Source organism: Crocodylus porosus, unplaced genomic scaffold (assembly GCF_001723895.1).
Source record: "Crocodylus porosus isolate Cpor-Errol unplaced genomic scaffold, CroPor_comp1, whole genome shotgun sequence".
In the NCBI taxonomy this organism is placed as follows: Eukaryota; Metazoa; Chordata; order Crocodylia; family Crocodylidae; genus Crocodylus; species Crocodylus porosus.
In genome coordinates, this window is record NW_017728931.1 from 78201972 (window position 1) to 78213196 (window position 11225).

Consider the following 11225-nt stretch of genomic DNA (forward strand, 5'->3'; position numbering starts at 1 on the left):
GGGAGTCTTGGTAGATCACAGACTCAATACGAGTCTGCAGTGTGATGCAGCTGCACAAAAAGTGAATGCCATTTTAGACTGCATCAATAGAAGCAGTAGGTGCAAGACACAGGAGGTGATAGTGCAGTTCTGGGCTCCGTATTTTAAAAAGGACCTAGAAATTTAGAGAAGGTCCAGAGGCAGGCAACAAAGATGATCGAGGGCTTGGAAGGTAAGCTGTACAAGGAGACGCTGAACGCATGTTCAACTTGTGGAAAAGGCACTTAAGAAGGGACATGATATCAGACTTCAAATACTTACTTGCAGGGTTGTCATTAAGAAGTGGGAAAACACCTCCTCTCTCTTTCTGCAGAAGATGCGGACCAATGGCTTGAAGTTGCAGCAAAGTAAGTTTAGATTGGATATCTGGAAAACCTTCTTTACAATGCCTGTTTGCAGATGTTAAAAAAAAAACCCCAAAACTCCCAAAGCCACACTTTACCAGAAGCAGCAGCACATTACTTCAACATGGCTCTGCAATGTCTGTATAGACTGGGGGCTTCAACATGGCTTTTTGGCACATTTATCTAATAGCTGATTCAATCAGCTATTAGGTAAAAGCACCAAAAAAGCCCCACTAACGTGTCTGATCTATAGAGAGGTCGGGTGAACCGGGTCCAATTAACATGATGCCTGTTCTGGGCATGTGCTGGGAGTGTGATGAGTTTAAACTAAAGCTCCACTTTTTTGCGTGTGTGTCTGTAAGCAGCCTGCTAAAGTAGTGAGGCAGTGAAGCAGACTTTCCATCACTGGAGGTGTGCAAGAAGAAATTGGACAGCCATTGGCAAGGGATGATCTAGGTGCAGCTATGCCTATTTTCTACTGTAGGCATTTCCTATGCTTCTGGGCTTTGCTGGTTGCTCCCATCGCATTCCCCCTCCCCACCAATTTTTTCTGCTATATGCATTAGGGTATTTTAAAGCCTTCCCAGAGGCATTGGGTATTGGCTGCTGGCAAGGTTGTAGACTTTGACTGGGGTGTACCAAAGCTTCTGCTAGGAGCAAAGCCAGAGATTCTTGGCTAGAAGGCCTTGCCCCTCCTCTCAGGGTCAGAGTGATCACTGTATTTGGGGTCAGGAAGGAATTATACCCCATGGTCAGATTGGTACAGACAGTGGGGGTTTGTGCCCACCTCTGTAGTGGGGAGTGTGACCCTCTACGGGGACCTCTTTAGCGTGTATATTGACATCATTTTATAGAAGCAGAGCATTGGCTGCTGTGGTTCCTCTCTTTTACCTGTGGCAGGTTAAGGCATTAGGTTTATGTTGCATATGGGTTGATGGTGGTCTTACGTAGAGCTTAGATTATTGTCATAAGAGATGGTTTGGACAGGGATAATCCTGTCTCAGGCAGAGGGTTGGACTAGATGACCTCTGGAGGTCCCTTCAAGCCCTACTTCTCTATGACTATAGCCTATGTTGTAAAGTTAGCCCTCTTCCCAGCATATACTTTATTTAGTTGTTCTACTTGGACATATCCCAGTGAACTGCAGTTTAAAAAACACATGGTGGCACACTATTATGGATCTGACAGGCACAGAACAATCCATGTTTATAGTAGCAAATTAATTAAAAAAAGTGTCTTACAGATATATTTTAAAAATAAATGATCCTAATGTGGTATTCTTAACTATTTTTTGGACTGAGATGCCAGACAGTTCAAGTAAGAGTTTCTTTAATAGGAAAAAAGAAGAGTTCTTACACACACAGAGCCTGAATTGCACATTTATTAAGAAAAATTACTATTTAATCATTGAAAAATAACACATTTACTTGTACATAATCCATAAAATCATACAGAGAATAAGGCTCTACACTTTCCAATCAGAATTTTTTAGTTTAAGGAAATCTGACCAAAGGACTCTAGGAGCCGTTTGTGAATTAACACGCCAGTTCATTAATATGATTAATGCCAGATTAATATCAGAAACGAACCATACACATATTGAAGCAAAACAAATATTTAAATATTTCAAAGTAAGTGAAATGTAAGCTGATTGGGGGGTGGGGAGAGAGAAGAAACAGCCCCAATGTGTTTCTATTAATAACCTTTCACCCTCTCCTTCCCTTATCTGCTTTCCTTTTCTTACCTTCCCTTTTGCTTTCATATATACAGTCTCTGTTTATATCCAGACATCTTCTGTAGTATTGCCTCACCTTTTTTTGGAACAGCTCTTAGTGACATGAACTTGTTTACAGGCACCAAGTCGCTTATATCTAACTTTCTTAGAATTCCTACATTTCCTCCTTTCAGAAAGGCTAAGCTTTCTGGGTCACTTTTATGTTACATAAGTTAAATACAACACAAAAATGTGAACAGTTATGTTCTATTCAGTGTAACGTTATCCTGCCAGGGCAATGTAATTTTCTGTAAAGCTAAATAATGGTTCAGTCCTTCTATAACACTAGAGATTTCTGAGCGGGAATTTCAAGATGACTCCACATAAACTTAACTCCCCTCACTGGAAAAGTTAAGACACCAAGCATTAAGCACTTCTGAAAATCCCAACCCTGCTGCAAGCTTCCAAATGACTTCTAAAAACTTTATTAATTTATATAATAGAAATCAAGACATTTCATACTAATCTGGAAAGCTTATTTTAATATTATGGTTGTGTTTCCAGTGTTAACTAAAACACCACACATGCCCATATCAGATATCAGTGAAAACTTGTTTAAACACTTACTTAAGGGTTTGAAAATAAACCTTTGATCCCTGAAACAACACACCTGACAATAAAACATTTAAACTGAAAGTAAGTCATCTCAGAACATCGCCACTATCCCAAGTCCTCCTCTGATGCTTAACACCACTTAACAAGAGAAAAAAATGTGACTCTATTTAGATGCAGTAGAAAATCCCAACTATGCATGAAGAAAAACCTATTTATTTACAGTAAAAATACAGCTAAGCAATAAGAGCATTTATGCTTTTTATGTTTCCATGCTTTTCAACAGAAACATTGAGATGAAGTGATAACATTTATTTAATTTAAATGATGCTACCAGTTTGAGATCTCCTACACTTTCAAATTGGGAATTATCACTAGAACAGGTAATCTCACTCAAACTGGAAAAATAACTGGTAAGGTCTTAAGGGTCAGATCCTGCAAAGGGATGGAGGTGGGCAATGCACGCAAACACAGTTACAGAATCAGATCCTTTACCATATCAACTGAAAATCTCTTTAGTCTGCCACTGGAAGACAGAAGTGAAAGCTGGTAAAGGTAAAGGTCTTCACACCTTTCCATTTCCAGTGTGAAGTTTATTTAGCACTAAACAGATATGTTGCGTTACTGGGGACCCAACAACAGCAACAAAAATTGCACTACTCGGAACAGACATGAAGAGTATCAAGTGGTGAAAAACCAAGTATAATTCTAATATAAAATTTTACAATTTCAGTAGCATTATTCAACTTTTCTAAACAGATGAGTTTTAATTCAAATTGTACTCTAAATTTAAATATCAGTAATTTAATTTGATAAGAAGTACCTCACGGTACTGCTAACATAAGCTTTATAACCCCATTTGATACAAGTCAAATAGGCTGTCAAGAAAAAAAGCAAGCACAAGGGTGTTCATCTTATTGGTAAAAGTATCAAAACACGGAATGGGCAATGCTGCTTATTAAAGTACAATTAAGGTACATTAGCTTGTTTCTATAAAACTTAGCAGGTGATGGAAAATATGTACTAAACCTAAATTCAGTGATTTTATCTGTACTATTATGAACTTTTAAGAAGTTATGTAGCATTCAGTCTAGCTTGGTGAATAGTGGCAATGGTCCATTATCCAGTCTCTCCCTTTCCCAGCTTCTGGGTACCGGAACTGATTTGCAGGCCAAGTATTCATCATCAGAAGTGTGACTGATGAAGTACTTCATGTCACACAGTAGTGATCTATGTTCAGTTAAGAAGCTGTACTGACTGGTTATTAAAAGGCCATCACCTCTGCACAGAAAGATGGTGGCTGTTACATGAAGCTTACAGCTTAAGGAAGTTAAGCCCTTATGGCTCTGTAAAGGTTACAGACCCCTTCCCTCAGTAAGGCAAAAATAGTGCTCTGCGGAGAAATTTCCGAGTAAGATTTGAACCACATATAAAAAAATTATGATGTTTCATCCTCTTGGCCAAAAACCCCATGCTATACCAGGTAGCAACAAAGCAATGACTACAGAAGAAAAGAGGTTCACTGCGTTGTTGTCTAGTATAGGTTTTCCAGATATGTGCTTTGAGTCTTTTGTTTGGTGGTTGACAACCATGCCAATACGCTTGTCAAAACCTGGGGAAAGAAGTAAATAGAAGGTAAACATATTCACATTTTGCAGCTGTCTTGAGAGGAAACCTAACATCAAGTGTATGTTACTTCCTATAAGTGCTTAAGTTATGGCTGTTGGAATCAAATATCTATCTACTTAAAAAAAATAAAATTCTTATTTTACATGAGCATTAATACCCTAATTTTTAAAATATACATATATATATATACATATATACACAAACACACATACACACACACACACATATACACATAGTTCTATAATACTATGCTAGCAACACAGGCTATTAAGGTAAACAAAACTATTCCAAGAGTTGTCATGATAAAGATGATGCCACTGAACAAACATAAATGCTTAGAAATGTGTATTCCTACCAAAAAACACCCAACACTTTCATATCTTAAAATTACTCCATATCACAGCAAATCTAACCCTGAAATTAAGCCCATTAAATAGCTTCACTTCCACAAGGGTATTACATTAAGTGGCTGTATAGCTCCCTTTCCAGTCTATGTGGCCCCTGGTCTGCCTCTGTATAAACGCTGTCTTTCCTTATCAATGCAAAGGAAAAGTTAAAGTGAGTGGGACAACATTCTCCTTATCCAATCTGTCTGCTAGGACAAATGTACATTTTAATGCTGGCTCAATACATAGTGAAGGATTTTTATTTCTGTGGAGAAGAACCGGCATCTCAAAGTAGGCCATTATACTGTTTGCCAGTACCATTCTTTGAAGTTTCTGAATATCTGTTAGTGCCCTGTATGTTCAAAGTAATGTTAAAATTCATGTTGAGCTACTCTGTTTTATTGAAGAGATGCTTAACACACCAAAAGAAAAAAAAATCACACAGCTGCCTTGAAAGCAAACAGTTGAGAGTACTGCTTCTTCCCTAGCACTTAAAGAACTAAAGCCAAAATGAGATGTCAACAGTAGTAGAAGCATTAACTTAAAGTTGTGATCGCTCACCTCTTACTTAACCCCCATTATAAAAGGCTAAATCCAGACATATTCCTAAACAGCCCATTGGCCCCACATTAACATTTTTTTCTGGGAGAACAGGGAATAGTCATCTCCTGCATCCATATGAAGCCACAATAAAAAAATAAAATTAAAAACCACACCACATAAGGGCTAGATTTATCTGTCCGTCATCACCTCAAGTAGTATTAAGTAATTAAGAATGGAAACTACTTGCACAATCCTATTAGGTCAGAATAAATTACCATTGCAAAACTGGGTAGCTGAAGTTTGACAGAATAATTGAAAAAGAGTGAAGTAAAGACTGTGTTTCGGCATTATAGATGCACTTTAATTGGATAGCCATTCAGAGTACTAGGAAAGGGAAAAAGTAGACAATGCTAGAATATAGCATATTCAGGTTAAGAACTATGGGGATGGAAGGGAAGCTGCTTTTACCTTCACAATAACGATTATTCTTCAAGATGTGCCAGGCACACACACACACACTTCATTATCAAATGCACTACACATCTGCTAGAGTGCCACTGGCACAGAGTATGCACCCTGCACATCCCCAGGCTTTCAAGCCTCTCTCTCTGTTGCCAGAATTCTGGAGATGCAGGGTAGGAGGGAGCATGTGGAATGGACACGGGCACAAAACATCTCAAAGAACTACCCTGCCAAAGTCAGCACTGGGACAAGAAGTTTCAACTAAGGAATAAATGTCAAGGAAAGCCATGTAGTGAAAACTTTTTTGTTTAACCTTACAAATATCTACAACTGGGACACTGCTTTAGCCAAGTCAAATGTGCAAATATACAAAAAAAAATTTCTGTGAGCTGAACTACAGCAAGTCTTTAGATATGCTGTAATCCAGGTGGATATTAACTGACATTTCAATCTCTTTACCAAAGTAGTTTTGGTGAAGGTCTTTGTTTCATCGATGCAAAAGGGAAGCATTTTGTCAACATTTCTCTTTGCCTCTTTGGAAGTGAGCCTTAGGAAAGAGGTATAGGTAAATGGATTATTTGATTCAGATTAAAGAACTAAATGATTTCTGGCATGGCATTTATGATGAATTTAAGAAAAATCATGCAATTGTGGAAATTGTATATAGTGGCTTGTAATCCAGAAACATTTTCAGATGATGTTTCCACCATTAAAAAAATCTGTTTTATGTAAAAGATGGAAGAGACTACAAGATACTTAAAGATTCATACAGAGAGTCCATTGGCTAAGAAGGGAAATAGGTTTAATTCACATGTGAGAACTAGGTCTTGTATTGGAAGATGGACACTGAGGAAACTTCACAAAGCAAGATGGAAGTTATTTCGGACAAAAGAATGTGCTGCCAAAATGCCTACTAGGTAAACCTTAACTGAAATGGCAGAAAGCCCTGTTATGTTTTATTGTTGTTTATGCCAACTCTGTCATCATTTGTTTACTGCTATCCAAACTAATAGGTTCTTCTATTTATCAAAACAGATTCCTTTCTGGTATTATAAGTATTAGTTTGAACCTTTTTGGTTTTCAGTTCATGTTTGTCAGCAATAAAGTCTGATTCCTGAATAGCATGCTGGATCTTCACAGGAATGACACTTGGACCAGGAAAGAAAGTGCATGGGGTAGGAAGTGGAGTCCATAGCATCAACTACAACTTGCAAAAACATTCTCTCTTTTTCCCCAGTGATGATGGCTTTGAATTACCTACTGCATTTCTCAGACAATTTAATCTACCAAACTAGAATCTAGAGTTCCAATTGATGAAAGTTTGGCAAATAAAGCTGGCTGTCAAGTAAGATTTGCATCCAAATACATGCAATTTTTTTCTGATCTTTATTCCTCAAGGTAAATTTAGTATAAGTGTGTATTCACAAGTATCTCAGCCAAGGATTCTGACAAGGAATGAATAAAGAAATGTTCATGCCTTGGAATACACCCTAATAATACCCATCAACTGTCTTGGAGACAGGCAGAAAAGGAGGCAAGGACCAGCCATGACAGTGCCATATCTGAATTAACAGTCTTGGAAATTAATGAATATACTGGTTTTCACTGTGCTGTCTGATAATAGGGTCACCTTGGACAGGGTGTGTGCATGTGTGATCTCTGAAAGGATATGGCAAGGGGCCTTTTTTTGCTTTGCTTTTTTAAGCCCCGCAGACTTTTCATCTGACTTCATTAAAAAAAATCTATTTTGCCTGCTTAGGTAGGGAGATGCCTTTTTGACTGCTAAGCCCTAAGAAAGCTCTTTGAGACAGATCTCTCTACTTTCTTGTTTGAAAGAGAAGATTTTTACAGATGGCATCTTTCCCTTTCCTGGGCCAGAACAAACAATCCATATAAACACCCCCCCCCACCCCCACACAAGACACTGCTTAAAACCCTGAGGTTAGAATTTCCAATAGCTTTAGGTTATATAAATAACTAGTAGAGTTAAGAACTAACAAATATTAGAACTACTTACAAGTAAGGTGAATTCTGGCTGTGCAGAAAAAAAAATCCAGAATGGAGTATGGATAGCTTACTGTTGTGATGAGCAGTTAGGAGGAACAGAGGGAAGCAAGATGATCACAGCTCCATATGCCCTCAGGTGAAATAGAGGGCAGGCAGGGCATGTACTCTGTCCCAACAGTACTAAGTCTCCAGCTCAAGTGGATGAAGGATGTACAGCTATATACTGAAATGGATATACACACCATCCCATGAAAGAATACTATATTTCTTTCTTATCACTTTTTCCTGATCATTTCAAAAACCATTACAATTCATGTAACAAATTGAGAGTAGCCCAAGAGGATTTTGAGATTCTAAAAACAAAGAAGTGGGGAACAGAAATAAGATGAAAGGTAAGATTAACTCCATTTTTTTGGCCATCTTTTGGAAATCCATCATTGTGTTACTCCATCCATTCTTTCTCTGTTTTCATAACCAAATCTTTAGCACCTTAAGTTAAAGGCAGTTTTTAAGTTAGAAAAAAAATAATTTTCTTACCACTATACTGCATTGTAGCTCCTAAATATGAATCAACAATTGAACCCAGTAAACCAGCTGCTGCTCCAAACATAATGATTGGCCACTGTGGAGCAGATATATCCAGATCACTCACAAAAATCTGTTGTGTAATGAAGTAAGCCACTCCTACTACTGTTCCACCAAGCAAACTTGAAATAAGGCCAATTACAGTAATTCCTCCATTGGTACCTAAAAATCAAACAAAAAGTTCGTATTTTTGTCGTATTTATGCTTACTGCATATAGCCTTTTACCAATTAAATATCTCAGATTTTAAAATGCTTTTCAAATCCCTTCATTTGTGTTACATGACAGTTTATATTGTAGAAGATGTCATGTAAAATGTAAACTAATAGTATTAAAAACAAAGACAGACTCAGAATGGGGCAGTTTTTCAGTCACAGGATGCTATATAACTCCATTTTATTTACAACCTATGGAAATCAGTACTTATTTTCACCAAAGTAAACTTTTTCAATATTAGCAGAATTCAATACTGTGGATCTGATTATGTAAAGGCTCTTAGAAAGAACTAGATATAGTATCAACACAAGAATATGTAAAATCAGAGGCCTCACCTATTGGTACCTTTTCCCATGTTGTTATTAATCTTGGTTCACTTTTACTCAGGACAGTGCCAATTTCTGAAGCCCACGTATCACCAGCACAGCATGCCAAAGCACCCAAAAGGGAAAGACACATCCATGATGCTGTATAGTGCTTGGAAAAATCTATTGGAATTTCACCCGGTCCATTCTCTATCATATACAGCAGTGCCAGCTCTGTAGGCACACCACCATTACAGAACACTTGCACCCAATTCCTCTGCCCACCTGGAAGAAAGATAATTTGAATATTTTCATCCCTAGGAAGTTTACATGCAGCAGCTTACATCAGACGGAGACAGCAGCAACCAAACCAATGAACACTCCTCAAGAAACAGCTACTATCTGTATTTTACTACTGAGGGCAGCGAAACTTGCACAGTGCACAGTGTTCTCTACTGTGTACACTATGTAATGTGTACACTATGAATGTTACATTCAAAAACATCAAGCAAGACAGAACGTATTTTTCTCAGAATGTCTAACAATTAATCTTGGCATTTACCTTCCTTGTATTCTGAATCTATTTGCTTCTTTGCATTTTTTCTCCATTTAGTAAGTTTTGAAGAAGTAACAAAAAACATGAGCAAGGAAGTGAAGAAGCTGAAATTTGCAACTGTTAGGATAAACCCAACCACTAATCCTATAAAGAAAAAAAAAATCAAATTAGTTAGTTCATGCAATAATCTTCTGCAAAGCAATTAAGAATATGTTTTTATGTTCTAAAATGAACTATTAAATCTTCATAATAAACCTAAAAGATGACAACAGTGCAATTAGTCCAAGAATTACTGTGGTAATCCATGGGATACATACAGTTTTAAAATACCCCACAATCTGTATTGCTGAAAAACCACACAGCTGCCTTTGCTTTAATGTTTTCCTTTAACAAACAGTGATCTTCCACTAAGTATCTGTATAATAAAGAGTTTCTGAAACAACTCTTTCTTTGCTGGAAAATAGTAAGTCACCTATGCCAGGGCCACATAAAATTCAACAATAAAAACAATGCAAAAGGATATATATATATGAAAATGTCTATATAATGTCCCCCCATTGTATCTACGGGAAGCAAAGGGAGTACATCTCAGTTAAGCCTCTATGTATATATTGACATTAGGAACATCTACAGTTTGGGTTGCAACATTTTTCTTATGCTGGGGTCCTCTCTCAGGATAATCTGTAGGACTGTGCATTCCTGCTACATATAACATGTTCTAATCCAGGGCTGTCCAATTTCTGAGCAGCCAGGGGCCGCCATAGCTCATGCAAGCTACGCCACATGAGCCCACCTTGCTGTACCACACAGGTTCCTGACAAGCTGCATGAGCCCACCCCAACCACATGGATCCCCTAACACACAATGCAAACCCCCTGATCACACAGATGTGATAAGACATACATCCTCCCCTCCCCTAAATGGCAGGCAACTCCCACACTATACCACATTGGTACAGATGTTTCAGACAGTTCCTGGGTCACACCCCCTCCCACCCAGCAGCCTGGCTACCACATGGGCTCTGTCACTCCATCATGCTCGGTGGGGTGGGGACAACAGAAGCTGGAGGAGGTATGGGGGGGAGGGCAGGGACACTGGCTGCAACAGTGAGAAAGCAAAGTGGGGAACAGCCCCTGGACCAGGAGCCCAGGGGCTATTAACCCCTCCGAGCTGGACAGCTTTGTTTTAACCCTTACTGCCACTGATCTTTTTTGTTCATCATCACTCTTGCCTCGTTTCATGTTCTTGCTGCCTTGTTTGAAATACTTCTCTTCAAGCAATTTTTCTTTGGTGTTATTTTGCACATATGTGTTTTGACTTTTCTCCTCCCTCCTGCTCCCTGGGTAGATCCAATTCATAACGCCTTACTGCTCTATTCAGTGGAAAACTGCAATTTGCTGAGAGTGGAAAACAACTAGTGGCTGACTCAGCTCAATGCCACTGATGCAGAAAAGATTGAGCTGATGACCTGCAGCTCTATGCAACCGAACCGATCCCAGAGCTGTTAATACAAAATTAACAGGAAAGGGAAGCAGATGTCTTTTAGGGGGGCACTGGTTATCTTACATATAGATAATGCACTATATTTGCAGAATGTATTGAATGGGGGTTGTCAACTGGGGGGTACTTGGGAAGGCCCTAAGGGGTACACATGGGCGGACAGGGACATATTGCTGCCACCCACCACCCCACACTGCCGCCTCCCAGGAGTAGGGCTGGGAGGGAGAGGGCAGTGGCACCCCTTTGTGGGCCAAACAGGTGCTGCCCGGCTGGCCAGACACAAGGTGGGGAAGGGGAAGTTTGCATGCAGTGGTGGCTGCTCCCAACC

The 11225-nt window shown here is 38.9% G+C and overlaps 1 protein-coding gene across 2 annotated transcripts in view; it reads right to left on the reverse strand.

Moving 5' to 3' along the window:
• Positions 1-1751: 1751 nt before the first annotated feature.
• Positions 1752-11225, reverse strand: part of TMEM19 (transmembrane protein 19) — a 13572-nt gene continuing 4098 nt past the window's right edge. For both annotated transcript variants that reach the window (XM_019543208.1, XM_019543206.1), the window contains 4 exons: positions 9404-9541; positions 8872-9126; positions 8274-8483; positions 1752-4321 (listed from right to left, as the gene is read on the reverse strand). In XM_019543208.1, coding sequence (XP_019398753.1) covers positions 4158-4321; positions 8274-8483; positions 8872-9126; positions 9404-9541 — 767 coding nt within the window. In that variant the 3' untranslated portion in view covers positions 1752-4157. The remainder of the gene's footprint in view (positions 4322-8273; positions 8484-8871; positions 9127-9403; positions 9542-11225) is intronic.